Raw genomic sequence first — 18,464 nt, 5'->3', positions numbered from 1 at the left:
GGATGTTACAAAATCATTCATTTTAAATAAATGCTTTTCTTTTCTCAAAACCTGAATAAGTTTGACCTTTCAAATAAAGAAGGTTTTCAACATTTAGGTGAAAAAAATCAATTCAGCATATTCAAGAAATTGTATCAATAAAGACTAGTATGATGTTGAATATTCAACTTTTTCATCAGAGGAATACTTTTACACCTTAAAAAGAGAAAACCATCATTTTACTTCAAAAATCACTCAAAAAAATTATTTTCTTACCATTTATTCACCTTAATGTTGTATCCAAAGACTTAAGGTTAATGTAAGGCTATGTTTACATGATTATGATAATCTGATTATGCTGAATATGGTAATCAAAAAAGTAATAGTTTTCCCATTCTAAAAACTTTCATGTTTGCACAACGCTTTCAAAATAAGCACTTTAAATAATTTTATTATGTATGCCAGGAACATCACACAGTATATACATGTTTATATAAGTGTTTATGTATAAGTGTGTGTGTTTTTAAATATGGCAAAGAACCATAAAACCGCAAAATAACATAATAATACATACCAAATTTGGACATATCTACGTATCTTGTGTCCAGTGTCCTGCACTGGTAGTGTGATTGTGTCTGGTACCTGCATGAGAACTTTGAGGCGGTCCAGAGGTGCAGTACAGGTACGGGACACAGCGCCTGCTCCACCTCCTGCTACCAGGTGTCGCCACCACATTCCTGTGTTCTTCTCCTCTGCCGTAAACTCATCCGGTACCAACATACTTTCCCCCACGTCAAATATCTGTAAAGAGGACATGAGAAATTATATGTACAAGAGAACATGAGCTTCTGTAAGCAGGCAAAATCTCTAGACTTTACAAAACAAGTATAAACAAAGAAGAATGTATCTATCTATCTATCTATCTAATCTATCTATCTATCTATCTATCTATCTATCTATCTATCTATCTATCTACTGTATCTATCTATCTATTTTTAAATTTAGTTTTTTTTCTTTATAAGTCAGGGGTGACCAACCCTGTTCTAGGAGATCTTCCTTCCTGCAGATTTCAGTTGAAACCCATATCAAACACACCTGCCTGTACTTATCAAGTGCTGTTCAGGTCCTAATTAATTGGTTCAGGTGTGTTTGATCAGGTTTGGAGCTGAACTCTGTAGGAAGGTAAATCTCCAGCAACAGGGTTGAGCACCCCTGTTATAGGTTATCCATTTGTAATTTGATATCTTTTCATTGCTTTCATTGGTTTTAGGGTGGAATATTTGATAATTCGTTTATGTTCGCACTTAACTAACATTTAACTAGTACAACCTTATTGTAATATATTTACAGGCATGAATGAATTCACAATATTTATAAACTTTGTTAATGTAATGTTAATTTAAATAAAGCCAGTCACTTTTAGTCCTTTTTAACTCACAGTGCATAAACTAATGTTAAAAAGTACAACTTTGGATTTCAGTAATGTTTTATTAAATGTTAAACTATGCTTAATAAACACTGTACAAGTAAAGTGTTAGTAAATACACAAGCCAACATCAACTAATAAAGGCTTATTGTAAAGTGTGAGCCTTTTTATTATATTAACATAGCAGTAGTATTCATATTTATTGCCCTACCAGCCTTATTGGCCACTACATGACAGATACAGATTAAACATTTAACAATGTAATGTCATTAATACAAAAAAATCACCTTTGACAAAGATCAAACGTTTAAGTACCAATTTAATACAAATGCAGTTTCGATAAAAACTATTAGTGTTTTTCTAGGTCCAAATTTAGGAAACACTTTAGTTACTGGCTTATTAGCAGTCTGTTAGTAAGATATTGGCTGTTTATTAATATTTACTGTATAAAATATGATCTTGCGCTACATCCCTATTCCTACACAATAATTCTTTTATTGAATATTCTATTTTTATTTTGACCTTAAAGCAAAACAGAACAATACAAAACAACAATTATAAAGACGGAAAAGAATAGGTGAACAAAATAAAACAAAAGATTTAAAAACCATTACATCAGTTCCTCCAGTTTTATACATAGATTAACAATGTTAGACATATTTCTAAGCCAGTGGGCACAGGCAATATAGAGAGCTTGCAGATGATGACAGGATCATACCTAAAACTGTTATCCTTGGCATTTGACGGATAATTAAAAAAGGGTTTCCAGGTGGCTTTGAAGCCAGCGATGCTATCAGAAAGATTGTTTAAGTCTCTCTCAAATGTAAAGTACTAGAAAATTCTAAAAGCCAGGATCTAAAAAGTGGTTTTGATGCCTTTTTCCATAGACAAAGAATAATTTTGTAGCTATCACCATTCCATATTGGACAGCTTATTGAATTTGATGACTGAACCTACGAAGTGAGTCAGACCAATTAAAAACAGCGATTGCTAGATCGAGAGCGAGCTCACAAAAATAACCCTTAGAATCTGAAAATTTCAAAAAGATGTCCTAAGGAGCCTTCCTCAGATTCACAGTTGTATAAGTGAGAGTGGAATAGAACAATGAAGCAGATGCAAAAAATTTTATTGGATTAGTTGGTGTCTTGAGTTAATATAAAATGTATTTATGACCTTGATAGATTTTTTCAAGTCCTCATTTGTAATATGAATGCCTAAATCTTTTTCCCAGGAATCATTCAAATACAAGGTAGTACTCAAATACAATGTAAACTGATCAGTAAAAGTATCTACAAAATGGGAAATCAAATTGGAGGTATCAGGAGAGGCAGAAAGTAATTTATATACATCATGCTCATTTGCTTCTAGTTCAAAGTGGGAGATAGATGTACGAACATAGTTTCTCAGCTGTAGATATCTAAAAAACTATGATGTAACTGATTAAATGTTTGTTTCAGCTGAGGGAATGTAGCAAACCTACCATCCACGTACAAGTCTCTTACAGTGACCATTCCCTTACTGGACTAAATTGAAAATGTGGAGTCTCCTACCCAATACTTTAACCCAACTAGTACCTTACTTACTGTTAATAAGCAGAAAATTAGTTTGTGGAGCTCAAGGTCTTAGAAAAGGGTTTGTTTATAGCAACCTGTACCTTTATTATTAAAGTGTGACCCATAGAACCTTTTAAATGTTTTTCATTGCTGACTTGACATTTTGCAGCATCTTCACCATTCATAAATGCCCATGGAAAAAATTCTGTCAATAACCCCCCGTTGACTTGTCCCAAACCAGTTTGAGTTTTTGTTTTATTAAAGACAAAAGAAGATATTTTGAATATTGTTGGAAATTGGTAACTGACTGTTGATATCCATAGTAGGAAAAACATATACTACTGGAGTCAGTGGTTACCAATTAACAACTTTTCTCTTCTTCTTCTTCTTCTTCAAAAAAAAAAACCAAAACAAAACAAACAAACTTATTTTGTGTTTAACAGCAAAGAACTTTTGGGTGAACAGTCCCTTTAAGCCGAAGAGTAAGATTCGCTAATTTGTTCTGCAAGAACTTGTTTTGCAGCCATGATAATAACATAACAATTCCAGAAATAACTGTGCACAGGTGCTAGAATCATCTATTAGGAAGCATTTAGCGTCAAAAAAGGTCAAGTCAGTGACGTCAAGACACTGTTGATCTGTTTAAAAGGATCAGGTTCACGGTGACCCCCTTTTGTGTCATTCATGAGTATTTCAAGTGCAAGGCTACAAATTTAACTAAGCAGGCTTAGCAGAACTAAATGACTTGAGGTTGAAGCGCTTCTCCAGTTTTAATAGGATGTGTGTTGTCTCTCAGTGAAAAGCACATTAAACACAATGAAGAGACTTCCTGAAAGGATCAATGAAAGAAAACTGGCTCTGGAAACTTTGAATTGTAAAGCACGGTGTGGTTTTTGTTTACCGTAGAGTGTTTCCAGTAGAGGATGATTTCGGGAATGTTTTCGGCGGGGTGAAGAAGGTGATAGTCTCTCCACTCGTTCCAGTCAATCGTCATCGTACCATTTTTATCCATACTGTTCAGATAAAAACAACAAGCAGAGAGCAAAAAATTAACTAATGTTCATATACTAACTGTGGCTCTGGATAGCAGCAGCTAATCTAAATGAGACCAGCTTTATTCTAGCAAAATTCATCATGTACAATCAAGCTGCAAAAATAAAATAAAAATAACATACACATTAAATGGGGGAAAAAAAAGAAGAGTCCACAGTTTGAGTAATATATAATTAGTGCTTTGTTCTGCAAACTATTGTTGACATATCTTTCAAATATAACATAAAAATGTTGTCATTTAGTGGCTAAAATGATAACTGGTCAAGCATGTTCTGAGACATAGTCTTTAACTCAAAGGGAATATTTTGACTTCCAGTAAGTGTATGAAGCAATATGTGGCCCTGATAATACAACAACAATTGAAAATATTTTGACTAAGAGTTCAAACAACTGTTATTTCTCTCAAAAGAATAAAAATGATCAGGGCTTAATACAGAATAAAACAATATTTTTACTCAAGCACATACCTAATAAATTCAGAAAATCCTCAAAATGATTAGAATTTTCAAGTAGTTTCTTAATTTTTTCCATATTTGCATGCAAAAAAAAGTCTCTGAATTCAGAGCTTCACCACCATTTTGACCTTCACGTATTTATCTTCTTTAAATAAGTTTAAGAAAGAGTTCCTCTGTGGAAATGTCCTGTAAAACACCCTAAATTACATCCACAATTAGCTCCTTTAAAAAAATAAAATAAAACACTCACATGGGACAAAACAGCCACTGAGAGAGGGAAAAAAAACCCCAAAACAAAGCAGCACAGATGACACACACAGCGGATGAAATGCAAATGCAGAGCAAGGCAAACGTGCAGGGAGAAGACCTCTACTTACTACATTATAGGGGCACAAATATGACCCCTCCTTATTCTGATAAGATGAGCAGAGAGAGAGGGTAGAGGTGGATCACAAGAAGGAGAGAGTGATAAACACATACAGAAAGCGAAAGACTTTTACACGCACACAGTACACGGTCACACAGACAGAAAACAAATAGAACGTTTGTGCCTCAATTAGTTTGCTTCGTACTGTTGGAGAAGACATTTAAGAAGCTTAAGAATGTCAAAAAACAATGAAGTGTATAAATTTGTGAGATATGCTGTGTTAACTGTATGCTGTGTTCTTTCCGTCACCTAGATACTACTGTACATAGATCAGTCAGCTTTTAAAAAGAAAGATGGACTGATGATACAAATCAGTAAAAAAAAAAAAAAATAAAAAAAATTAACCTCTTGAGGATCTTCTCAGCCTGTTCCTCAGATATATGAACCCCAAGGTCTCGTAGTGACTGCATGATCTCCTGCGAATCAATGTGACCTGCAGATTTAAAAGGAGAAATGTTAAAACAATTGTCTTTTTTATCAATTTAACAATTAAAACTTCTAAGGTGGCCTCAAGAAGGTGACAAAACAAGTAAAGCATATATACACAAACACTTTCAAACTTTGAAAAACAATGAAACTGTACAAATAAAATACAAATAAAATCATCTAATGTTTAAATATTAAATATTTTCTTTAAATAATCCCCCAAAAGCATTTGCACTGTCTTGGAAAAACTGGGTATATGTGGTAGCATAACTTTTAAAAAGCACATTGTTTAGTTATTTTATTGATATCCATAATTAGTTCCTGTTAATTATTACAGTTAATTAATTCCTGCAAAAGTCATAAGCCCAGTAAAAACCAGTGTAAAACCACAAGATAAAACCAGTGTTGAAAATGTGCAGCTTGGTTGTGACTATATCACGTGGTATTTTCTGCAAGCTTGTCGTTTAGTTCAGTGGTCCTCAACGACTGGGCCGCTAAAGTCTAGATCGGATATGCGGCAGGCCAGAAGTGCGATACGGACATCAATATAGCAACATTTCTATGACACTGTATAACAATAATTAATCATTTTACAGTACTGTGACGATTGGGTTTAGGGTTGGGGCAGGCATTAAAAAATACAATTTATTGGGTAATTTTTTAAATATTAGAAATAATTTTCGTTAACTTCCGGCCGCAACTATATCTGATCTAGCAACAACCCACCAAGTTGCAAGCCAGTACTGGTCCGTGGATCAATTGGTATGAGGCTGCACAAAAAATCATTAATTATTTTTTGTTTTATTTATTATCCAAATCTGAACGATCTTTAATCTTTTAAAATGACTGTATCCTCTAGGTTATATCTTGATCACCTGAGTGCCCAAATTTAACCCACAAGCAGCAAAATAAGTAAGGGGTCGTTCACACTAAACCTTTTTTTAAATGGTTTACTAACGGCCGTGAACATTTTGTGCGCTGCTTATGCACCCTTTGCGCCTCATATTTTAACTGCCTGCTATGCCTCCCGTTTTCGCTCGTGCGCCATGGGCTCGCAGTTGAGAAAAAAAAAGTCAGCTCTGAGTGTAAGAAGAGTGTACATCACTCGCGTCTTTTTCATTCTCCAAATGAAAGCAGAGGTAGGGTTTTCGTTGAGGTGCAATGTTTGTGTTGTCAAGACAACAACTAAGACTTTTGAATATGGAGGAGAGACTTGTGGTTGTTGTTTTGAGTTATCAGGAGCTCTATGACTTCACAAGTCTAGAATATCACAATATTATTAAATACTAAAATTATATTAATATCAACAGCAACACTTTTGCATCCAGCGGTTCTTTTTTATTGTCAACAAAAAAAGCAGTGAGCTGCGACTTGCGTTTTTGGAACATAAAAGCGTGTTCGGTGTGATCGGCCCCTAAGAAACAGACGTCTTCGGAAAGTTCCTTTGCAAAGAGAAAAAGGCCCAGTGAACGACCCATGAACTGCCAAGGAATGAATCCACAACCCATTTGTCAACAAATCAGGGGAATCCACAATGTCTGTGTAAGATCAAATGATAGAGATCGCAAATGACGTTTGGATATTGCGTCTTTTCTAGAGTTTGCACAAGTTCATGGGTTCCAATGGAGGTGCGCGGCTTGTTGAATGCATCCTGCAGGCGAACTGGGAGCCACGTGACAAGAATAGACTGATCAGCTTCAATTTGTATAGAATATACACATTTCAGTAGACAAACACAGAACACCCAAACACAGCAGTGCTTTGTATTTTTTTCCATAAATAAAACTTGTATCAGCATGACAACAATGTTTTGTCAGCTTGTCATCCTCTGAGAAAATGGTTTATTGGTAATTCTAACTACAACCTCCACCCCCGTCTGCGGTAAAAATGTCAAGTGTTGAAGTTCAGTAAAGTTAGCAACAGATTCACACATTCGAATTCCGGTGTAGTTGACTAAAAAATTCTTACCATCGTTCTTTTTATCAAGACTCTTGAAGACCAGCCTGAGTTTCTTTTCGTGGTCCCTCAGGTAGTGCACAAACTCCTCAAAGTCCAACTGACCATCCAGGTCTTTATCTCCAGCCTTGACGACTTTCTAAAACACATAGTGAAAAAAAACATCAAGACTGAACCAAAAATATTTTTTGAGGTCAGTTGTTGTTCGGGGTGTTGAGCTAATGGGCCACTCGGGACAGACATATGGCTTTTGTTTGATTAAGAGAGTATTGAAGGAGCATCCGCTTTATAAGGTCCATCCTGACAACGTTTGACCTTTAGGACACGAGCTGTCTGAACCATCCAGCAGCAGATAATTGAAGGTAATGGAAAGGGATGGAGAAGGAGGATTAATGATTAACCCCAAGTGTCCTGGAAAGACGAGTTTCCAGCTTTAATGGTAAACGAAGCCCACAGAATGAATCCCTGCTGATGTTGCTCGCTTATCTCTTGAACCGACACAGTGATCTGTCTGTCTACGGCTAAACATTTTCAACCACACGCAGAAAAAATAAACACTCCACCCAGTGACATCAGCAGTTCATAATGAGCCACTGTCAACCTGAACACAGTAACAGATCATTTACTGCTCTCTGCTACTTTAGGGGACTTAATGATAGCTTATGTGAAACTGTGTTTGAATAACAGGTTCACACTTTAAGCCATAATTTCTGACTTTTCCTGACTTTCACTCACTAAAATCTTCCATGCCTTCTTCTAATAAACATAAAAAGAGGCTGCTGTTGTTCATATGTAATGTTATAATATTAAAATAGAAACATGACATTAAGCTTGAATATATAACCCTCTTAGTTTATGATGTTGTAACCTTAACTTATTGAAAATGTTTATTTTGAGGCTGAAATGCAGAAAAGACTGAGCCTTTTCAGTGACGAGCTCTTAATTACAAAATGTAAAACTTCGAAAACTTGTTGTAGATGTGTTGCAATTATTATATTTACTTTCAAATTTGTATGTCTTATAATTGCAAGTAATAACTACAAAATAATATAATAATAATGCAATTATTTTCAATTATTTTGATTCAATTAGTGACAGACTGGTGCTATCAGACATCATTTAGGATCTCTCTCCAGAGTTCAGCAAGAATTATTGTGTCTGTCTGCATCATTTGAGATCTCAGGCCTCCAGCCAAGTCTCAAATAGCCGTGTCAGTATAAAGCAGGTTAAAGATAGCTGTCTTCTTCACTACTTAATCCACACGCTGCAATGACTCAACTGCAGACATGTGGGTCATGAGAATGCAAACAAAATTTCATGGCATTAACCTTCTGAAGTTCAGATTTCTGTTACAATAGATAGATTTCCTAATACAATGAATCCAGAAAAGAAATTCAATGAGAGAACAGTAACGCTCGCAATCGATTACATTTTGTGGTAGAAAATGTCCATTATTTTTGTTTGCTTCCAACTTTTAGACATTTTGTGCAGAATTTTTAAAAAATTTAAAAGTTTAAAAAATATTTTAACTGACATTAAAAAGTTTAATATCATTTAGACAAACATAAAAAATGACACACATTCTGGATTCTTATGTCAGCTAAAATACGGAAGTCCAATAATCTAAATTAATTGATTCATCCCACAAAGCAAGTCTTTGCATGAATGACCAGGACACACATTGATATCTAAAAACCACACGAAGGATAATTTTCCTCATTTTCTACACTGAAAAAAATGTCTGCAAAATTGTTGCTAACAATCCATGTGGGTTGAATTTAAACACACAAATTAAATTTAGTAATGCGCAACTGTTGAAATTCAGCCCGAATAAATTGTTTACAAATCCAAGGAATCATCTTTGAATAATTGTTTTCCGGGAATAAAACACTAAATCCATAGTGTTTTTACTGTTAACTAAAATATTACATAGTTTGGTAATTGAGAAAAGCTGTTTATATGTTATCCAATTTATATAGAACTTATTTAAAGATTAAAAACTCTATGCACCTTACTGAAATGAAATGAAACTGAAATAATAGGCCATAAAACAGTTAATATCTAATAAAACAAACTACAAAACGCTAAAAATTTATTGAAAAAAAAATCGACTATAATAGTGTGTTTCTAACACTAAATTGACATTGTTTGAGATTAGGCAAAACAAAATAACATGAAATCAAAAAGAGCACTGCACCATATTACAATAACACTTTACAATAAGATTGCATTAGTTAATGCCAGTTAATATATCAAGAGTGAAAAAGATGTTTATTACAGTATTCATTCATCTTTGTTAATGTTAGATGAAAGTTGTTCATAGTTAGTTCATGTTAACTCGCATTGCATTAACTAATCTTAACAAGCATGAATTTGAATATTAATCAAGCATTAGTAAATGTTAAACAATGATTAATAAAAGCATTGTTCATAATTATTCAATGTTTGTAAATTCATCAAATAATCAAACCTTATTGTAAACAAGTCAGATGACATACCTTTCGCCATTTCCTGTACGAATCAAACTCTTGTGATGGAAGAAATAAACTTAACTTAAAAAGAGACTTTAGCTGCACTGGTAAACTCTCAGACTCGAAATACTCAAATTCTGTTCGCTCTGAGATATGGACAGGCACGTACAGACACAAGCACAACATGTTCAGCTAGAAATAAATCAATAAATAATAAAAACTGAAAACTTAAGATTGATTCACACAGCTCTGGACTGTTCTTTAAAGCTATCAGGAGTATAAAGCCGGTATTTCTGACACATGGGATTAAGGGACCTAGAAATCCCTCCCATTTCGAACATGTACTGCGCACTGAAGCACAATTGGCTTACGTCACATACAGTACAGCATCACCTTCTAACAAGGCTTATTGGTGTCGCAGTTTTCAAGGTTGACAGTCATGCACAGCACATCTAATATTAGCATGTAGAAACTCCACATACTTTGAATGAGAACAATTGATGTTTACTGATGTTATTTAATATATATATATATCAATTAAATAAACTTATTAATGAGATAGTTCAGCCAAAAAAGACAATTCATTTACATATAACATTTCCATGGTTCTAAACATTTTATAATTGTTTTCCTATACTGAACACAAAACAAGATATTCTGAAGGAAAAAGCCACGATTGACACCCATAATGGGAACAAAAAGATGTCAATAGCTATTATTTTTGCAATATTTCTCAGTATTGTCCTTTGTTCAGCAGAAAATTTAACTCAAATAGGTTCAGAACAAGTGGAGGATGAGCAAATAATGAAAATTAGCATTTCTAGGTGAACTACGCCTTTAAAAGTAACAAAACCATTAAAAATAGCTTCATAAAAATAATACAACTTTTAAAATGCAACACATTTAAGCTAAGTTTCTCAAAAAACCCCATTTATTTCTTAATGGACGAAGTTGGTAACACTAATCTGACCCTGCAACAACGGTTACCAAAGGCTTAGCAAAGGGTCAATTAAATGACAAGTAATTAGTGAAATCGGTGGTCATAAAACAGCAAAAGCTTTACTGAGCCCAGTGTGCAATTAATCTTGGTCTCCAGAGATAACAGATAAGTCAATCTGATGATACACAATGTAATGGAGTCTAATCCTGTCACCAGAACACAGTCTTTCCCAGCAGAGCCTGACCAGGGCCAGAATTGACCATAATAATACTTTAAGAGCAGTAGAGGTTGTGAATTACTAAAGATGTGTGAGGAAAGATTCACATCACATCATGCATGGGAGATTTTAAATTTGCAAAAGAAGAAAAAAATGAAGAAGAAGAAAAAAAAGACTCATCAGTTTCTGCATCACTGTCTCCTATTTATCTGTTTGGTTAATAAAATTAAAATAACAGCAAAGAGTTTTTTGGACATTTTCTGCTCCTGTAACTGCCTTTAACTCCTCCTGCTTCAGTATTGACCATTAGTTCACAGAATGTGCACTTGTGTGAAATTATTTCAATGATGGGATAGGTTACCCCAAAATGTTTTACAATTTACACTTAAACTGTGAAAAAACCTAACAAAAAAAGTGCATTTGAAAAAGTGAAACTTTTTATACGTGTAAAAAATACGTACCACTGATATTAATACTCTGAACTGAGGTATACAACCATTTAAAGATGCAGTTTGTGAGTTTGACACCCAGTGGTTGAACTTGGTATTGCATTCCTATCTTAGAACAAACGCATGTTGCCAGATTGAGGACCAACAGGAACCAGTGTTCTATATAAAAGCACCGGTGCGCGATAGGAATATATTCCATATTAAATGTTTTTGTTCGAACCAACTTCTTAAATTGACTTATTAGAAATGGTTTTCTAAATCTTCTAAAAACCTTAACATTTCGGGAGTGCTTATTCTGTGCTTCTGAAATGCTGTATTTAAATTTCTGTTGTGTTTGTCTAGTACAAACACCCAAACTACTCATGACTGCAAATCTCGTCAAGTAGCGTGTTGTTAGGACACAGGGTTACAATATAACCTGCTCACCTAATGTTTACGTTCATATTATTTTTATTATTTGCTAATTAATAACCTCATGGTGACAAGGTGGCGCAGTAAGTAGTGCTGTCACGTCACAGCAAGAAATTTGCTGGTTCGAGCCTTGACTGGGTCAGTTTCTGAGTGGAGTTTGCATGTTTTCCCAGCGTTTGCTTGGGTTTCCTCCAGGTGGTCCGGTTTCCCCTACAGTCTAAAGACATGCAGTACAGGTAAATTGGGTAGACTAAATTGTGCTTAGTGAATGAGTGTGTATGGATTGACTAAGCCAAAAATAAATGAATGAATGAATGAATGAATAATAACCTCATGTGGAACTTTGAATCTGCATGTCATTTCGGAGTTAGCTACTGTCCACCAGATCCGCATTTCAGTCACGGACGCATGCTTTGAGAGCCTTTGTAAATGAATGTCTTCATATGGTGCTGAAACTTAATTGCCTAAACTTGCATTGGGCGGGTTACATGACCAAAACAAAGACAGAGGTGTCGGTACGTAACTCATATTTTCAAAGCAGAATAACTGAGCAATGTTTTTCAGATAAACAAAAATGTTCACTTAGCATGATGTTTCTTAAATATCTGCAAATATATTATGGTATTTTTCTACTTTAGAAGAGTCCAAAACTTATATCCAGCACCTTTAAAATCCACGTACAAGTCAACGCAAAGACTTTATACTCCTTTGTCATCATTTGCAGTCTACACACCAATCATGCGGGAAACACTGAAACTACATTGCACTCATTTAAAACTTACAGATGTGCAGATTTCATTTAGATTGTGTGAGCTGAAAAGATTTTATTCCTCAAAATAATCTCACTGACCAAGTAGCAGTTCATAAGTTACCACATTCCAAACATAAACCAAAAGTATAAAATTTTAATACAAAGTTTTTTTTTTTTTTTTTTTTTTTAAAGTTGATAAGCTAATTTCCTTTGCAGTACCTGCTGGAGATCCTTAGGGGGCGCCACCATAATCAAGACTGTAGTTTTCCTTGGGGACGGTGCACTATTCTTTTGACCGGCCGGTGTACCTGCTTGTCCTTGGTCCTCCTTTTTTGCAAAGTCTTCTACATTTCCAGTTGACCCTGTGGTACCATGCTGGCATGCCGTATTTCCCAGGAACCACCGGGAAAGGGTCGACCATAGATCCTTGAACATCTTCTCTGAGTTTGCTCTTGCCAACTTATGAGTTTGTGTATTGAACAAATCACAACATCAAGCTTGTGATTGTTTGTCGTATCATTGACTTACAACCTAAGAAATGATGTCTACAGATGATTAAATATGTATGCAGAGGGAAACTGCTTAGGCAGTCATAAGTAAGCCCGGGAGGATGTGGGCAGATCAGGACACCACCACACCATTTCCACAGCTAACTGGCATATCCGACAGCGTTTCCACAGAAACCCAGTGACCAAGTCAAAACTTTGAAAAGCTCCAATCAACAAACTCTCAATACCGCTTCAACACAATCTCAAACCGTTCTGGAACAAACTGTCCAAAAAACTTGTTCTTCACTGAGAGCAAAGTCGTTTGCAAAAAAGAAAACAGTATAGGAACCAGATACAGGAAAAAAAAAAAGAAAGAGACTTCACTCCACAATCTTCTTATCACACTACAAAGAAGCCAAAAAGATGAAAAACACAACGGCATTACAACTATTAATCTAACTTTTAAAGGGACTCCATGATTTAAGAGCGTGTATTTTCTGATGCACGAGCTGCTGCAGGTTGGCTGCATCTACAGCCGGCAAAAAAGTGATGCAGTGAAAAAAGCTGCAACCTCACTGCAGCTGTGCCTCAGCCAATCACAGAGCTCCACACTGGCTGTGCCAGTCTGACAACGCTCAAGCAGCCAACCAGAAGATGAAATACAGCCATCTGATGTAGGGATCTCTCGCCCACTCAGCTCTGAGGAAATTCTGCTGACTGTTTCTTCTACGCTCTGCTTTTTTTTTTGTAAAGCCATTCTGTCATCATCAGGATCTCCCTAGTAACGCCTCCAGGGTGATTCCATGCATTTCTAACACTCACCTATACAAACATGCTTCATTCAATCAATAATAAATGATATGAGCCTTTTGGAATCAAAGAACTGCATTATGGTTATAGGTTTCTTTGTAAAAGCCTCTGGCCAAGCACAGCAGGAATATAAATGTGCAAATGAATCTTTCCTTGGTCATTTTTCTTGTAAATTGTAGGATTTCAATAGAGCTCGTTTGAACCAGATTACTTTTTATTGATCAGATTGAAAATGCAGCTACTAAAGCCACCATCTAGTTCACAGAGAGATTGAGATCAGCAGTTAGATTTCTATATAACTCTTTACTGTGTTTTACAAATTAGGGGTGGGCTGTATGTTGTTGGAAAAATCTGACATTTGTTTTGATGTGATATATATTTCAATATAAATATAAATCCAGTAGATCACTTAAATAGCTCTATTCTGATCAATTTCATCAATTTTCATGAATTTAGGATGATTAAATTAAATCTCGTTAATTTAATGATTAAATTAAAACTCCATAAAATGTAACACATTACAAGCAGAAAAAGTTAAATCAAAATAAAGAGCACTTTACGGTTTTCTGGGTAGTCAAACAGTACAGAAATTGAACATATATCTAATGTAAAATAATAAGGTCATTATTGTGTAAATATTAATTAATATCTTAACCTTTAATGTCCAATAAATAATCTAATCCTGCAATGTGTCTACTGCGGATAAACACATTGCGATATCGATGCTCAATTCATATATTGTTCAGCCCCATTACAAATGGTATGGTTGTGATTGTTATTTGATTACTATGTAAATGTATGAAAATAACAAAACAAGATATGCCAAGTCTGTTCACAACAGGATCTGAAGGCTGATTTATACCTTTCACCTCCGCTGACATTGCGCGCACTAGGGCTGCTTGATTATGGGAAAAATCATAATCACGATTATTCAAAACAATTGAATTCAAAATTATTCATCCATATATATATATATATATATATTTCCCAAATGATGTTTAACAGAGGAATTTTTCCACAGTATTTCCTCTAATATTTTTTCTTTTGGAGAAAGGCTTATTTGTTTTATTTTAGCTAGAATAAAAGCAGGTTTAAATATTTTGAAATCTAATTTAATAGCTCAATATTATTAGCCACTTTAAGCAATATATATGTTTGATTGTCTGCAGAAGAAACTACTGTTAGACAATGACTTGCATAATTACATTAATTAAGCCTTTGAATGTCACTTTAGGCTGAATATTAGTATCATGAAAAATATCTAGTAAAATATAATGTACTGTCATCATAGCACAGATAAGAGATCAGTTATAAGAAATGAGTTATTAAATCTGTTATGTTTAAACTGTGCTTTAAACATCTTCACTGAAACAAAAACACTTTAGCTACAAAAGCCCTTCAGTCAAGAGCAGTGAGGGATTTTCTCCTTTTTTTGTTTGATTAAAAATGAAAACAGGCGGCAGCAGGAATATTGTGTGCTGTCACTTTAAGAATAGTGCGGCTCTTATATGGTTTCTCTTTCACGTCTTTTGATTCTCAACTCGTTTGTTAACAACAAATGAGGGTTAATATGAGTAATCATTAAACACTGCGCTGACCCAGATTTGTATGCATTTCGTATTAATTATTAATTTATAATAATATTATTCAAGATTTTTAAAACTAATTATTTTATAAATTATTTAAATGATATAAAGATTTTCAGAACCTCTCAAGATTTTTTTTACAAATCAAACTTTGATGCATCACTAGCTTTTGTTCACATCTCTAACTGTTCTATATAGTACTTCTGTACTTATGTACTACTCTATTAAAGTTTATTAAATTTTAATGACAACAGAACATGGGTTGCTCTACAAATATATTTTTTTATTATGGCAAGAATAAAAGCAAAATAAATAGTACAAATACTGACGTTTTTATTTTTTTTATTTGTTAGATTTAGCTCACTCCACAATTCACACATTACTGTCTGGCTAGTCCTCTATTTAAATGCAAAAAAGGCAATAAGCATCCAGCATTCCTGACCATTATCACCAATAAAGCCAAAAAATAAGGCATCAGTATATTGTAAACCAATAAGGTAAAATATTCCTTTCCAGTTATTAAAGAAATAGTTTGGCAATTCATTTTAGTTTTATAATTGCAATATATCCAGCAGTGTAAATCCTATAAATGGTGGAAAAACATTCTGTGTGTATTAAAACCACATGGATCTCCATTTTTGCCACTGCCTCTCTTTTTGCCTTAACAAACTTATCTCTTAAGTTTTTCTAAACTTTACCAATTTTTTTTTTTGCAATTTCAAGTCAAGAATTATTGGCCATCTTATCTGGTTATCCCTATGATCACGCATAGACGGATCATAAAGATGTCTGTACCAAAATCTCTTCAAAGTGATTCTTTTCAACTCAAATGTAACACGGTGACGCACAAACTGTTCACTTGACTTTTCTCTCGAAATTTTGTGCGCTCATCGAACGGAAATTTATGGCAACTCAAGCAAACTGGCAGACCCATGAGTATAATCAGCCTTTTAGACCAAACACACAATACTTACCCACTTTTTTCCCTTATGTTTGTATATAATGTTTTAGTGCAAAAGCAATATATACAGGACATTATGGTAAAAACAGAAAGTCATACCATAGTGTCTACTGTCAATCATTATGTTTCACAATAAACACCTCCTAAAGTTAAGACAGGATGAAGCAACATAAGAACATAATATTACGCAATGAATGTACTTTTCATCTCCTCCCAAGCCTCTCAAAAAAAAAAATCCCAAACTCCTCAAAGATGCAGTCCAACATTAGGTTTTGGCGCCTGTAAAATGTACATAATCAAAGTAAAAAAATAAATAGTAATTTCCCAATAACAGAAGTGGTTCATCCCTGTTCTTCAGGGGCCTCATGTACTCGTAAACTAATTAATATGTGACGATAGAGGTCCTAAATTATTCAGCCAGCCCTTTGAATGTGATGAAGGGTCTGGCTGCTAGCTATTGCTGCACTTCAAATTCAATAAATAAAGCAAACGTATATTTAAATAAGTGAAAAACAGAAAAAACTTAAGAAAGCTAAAGCATATACACATAACATCAAACCTGTGATTTTCCAAAATAGAAAAGATAAAGTTTTACATTAGATGGATATTTTTAATGAGACTGAGAAAAACATTTGGATGTGGGATAAACTGGATTAATATATGAGGCACTTTAGATAACACTGTTTACATAAAGCCGTTACTATGCAAGTAGGCAATCAGCTTCATTTAGAGTCTCTAAAGAGTAAAGTCGATTGATCAAAGTCTTACTGGAAACTATATACCAAATTATTTGGTTGAAGCACTTCCGAGATACACAAAATGAATATGCCTGCCTCCTGATGGTCTTATAAAAGCAAAACGAAGCAGCAAGAAACTGAACGCCTATTGGAATCATTCATCCACAGATTCGACAAACAATCCTGATTGCAAACAGAGCTGCTCTACTGCAATCATGTAAAAATATTGTAATTTAAAAGCATTTAGCATGTCCTTACAGATATAAAGACTTTTAGCTACTTATGCAACAATCAACTTTTCAGCTTCCAGGGCTTTTTCTGCTACAGCCCCCCGTCTGTGGAATGGTCTGCCTTTACATATCAGGTCATGTTCTTCCCTTAGTGCTTTTAAGTCTCATCTAAAAAATCACCTTCTGTCTCTTGCTTTTTGATTGCAATTAATAAATTTTAATCTGTTTTACATATTTTGCGTATTTTTATATATAAGTATAGATTTTGTATGCTGGTCTTTTTGTAAAGCACTTTGGTCAACATCTGTTGTTTTTAAATGTGCTCTATAAATAAAGCAAACAAACAAGCAAACAAAACTTCTGATTTTAATTGTCTCTGAACTGAAAAACTCAGGCTCTGCATTTGCATTTATTTTCTTAATCCATTTGCAAACCCAGCATGCAAATCATATTCAAGGATCCACAAGTGCAATCCAGCCTTGATTATTAAGGTTATTTTTGCTCTCCATAATTGAAGCAGCAGATGTCATTCATCTGCATGAGTGCTTGTGAAATAATCAGTAAACTTGCTTGACCTTCACAATTAAACATGTAATAACACCGTTACTGGTCTATAAGAGAAGCGCCAGAAAAAATCTCAGCTGATCCACCATAGACGAACTTTCGGTTTTGTCTAAAGTGCTTTTGTTAGAAGTCAAACAAAAGAATTCTTGATGCGCAAAATACTGCAGCCGGGCTTTTGTCCGTTCTCCAAAAAATGTTTGACCTTAAGGAGAGCTAGTCACAAACCAACAAGCGATTTAAAACGCGCCCAGAGATGAAACATTCAGAATGAATCAGAACTGTGGCATGTAGAACATGTTTGTCTTCATTATTGGATAATGAGTGAGGAAATAATCTCTGAAACTCGCCAACAGTTTATGATCTAAACATCACTAACAATACGCTACCTTTCTAGGCTAAACCCGCTCACCTTCCCCCGTCATAGAAGAACAGACGGGGGTGGGAGATAGAAAACCACTGGTGGTAAATCATAAATGACAGCGGCTCTACAGAAGCTGATCACATTCCAGGTGAACAGTACACGGGAGCACGATTCCCGGATATGCAGGATGCTTTTAAAACATGCTGCTGAGGC

General features: G+C 34.6%; 1 protein-coding gene across 5 annotated transcripts in view; it reads right to left on the bottom strand.

The window, feature by feature from the left end:
- slc25a25b (solute carrier family 25 member 25b) overlaps positions 1–18,464 on the bottom strand; it is a 30,528-nt gene that overhangs the window by 9,059 nt on the left and 3,005 nt on the right. The window contains exons 1-6 of one of the 5 annotated variants that reach the window (XM_087252684.1): positions 9,774–10,074; positions 7,288–7,414; positions 5,239–5,326; positions 4,844–4,879; positions 3,860–3,971; positions 622–780 (exon numbers count right to left, since the gene is read on the bottom strand). In XM_087252684.1, coding sequence (XP_087108810.1) covers positions 622–780; positions 3,860–3,971; positions 4,844–4,879; positions 5,239–5,326; positions 7,288–7,414; positions 9,774–9,932 — 681 coding nt within the window. In that variant the 5' untranslated portion in view covers positions 9,933–10,074. 5 annotated transcript variants of the gene reach the window in all.

Source organism: Danio rerio, chromosome 5, assembly GCF_052040795.2.
Source record: "Danio rerio strain M-AB ecotype USA chromosome 5, GRCz13ab, whole genome shotgun sequence".
NCBI classification, from domain to species: domain Eukaryota; kingdom Metazoa; phylum Chordata; class Actinopteri; order Cypriniformes; family Danionidae; genus Danio; species Danio rerio.
The sequence above is the reverse complement of the archived record's forward strand: the minus strand, read 5'-3'. Positions and strand labels throughout refer to the sequence as shown.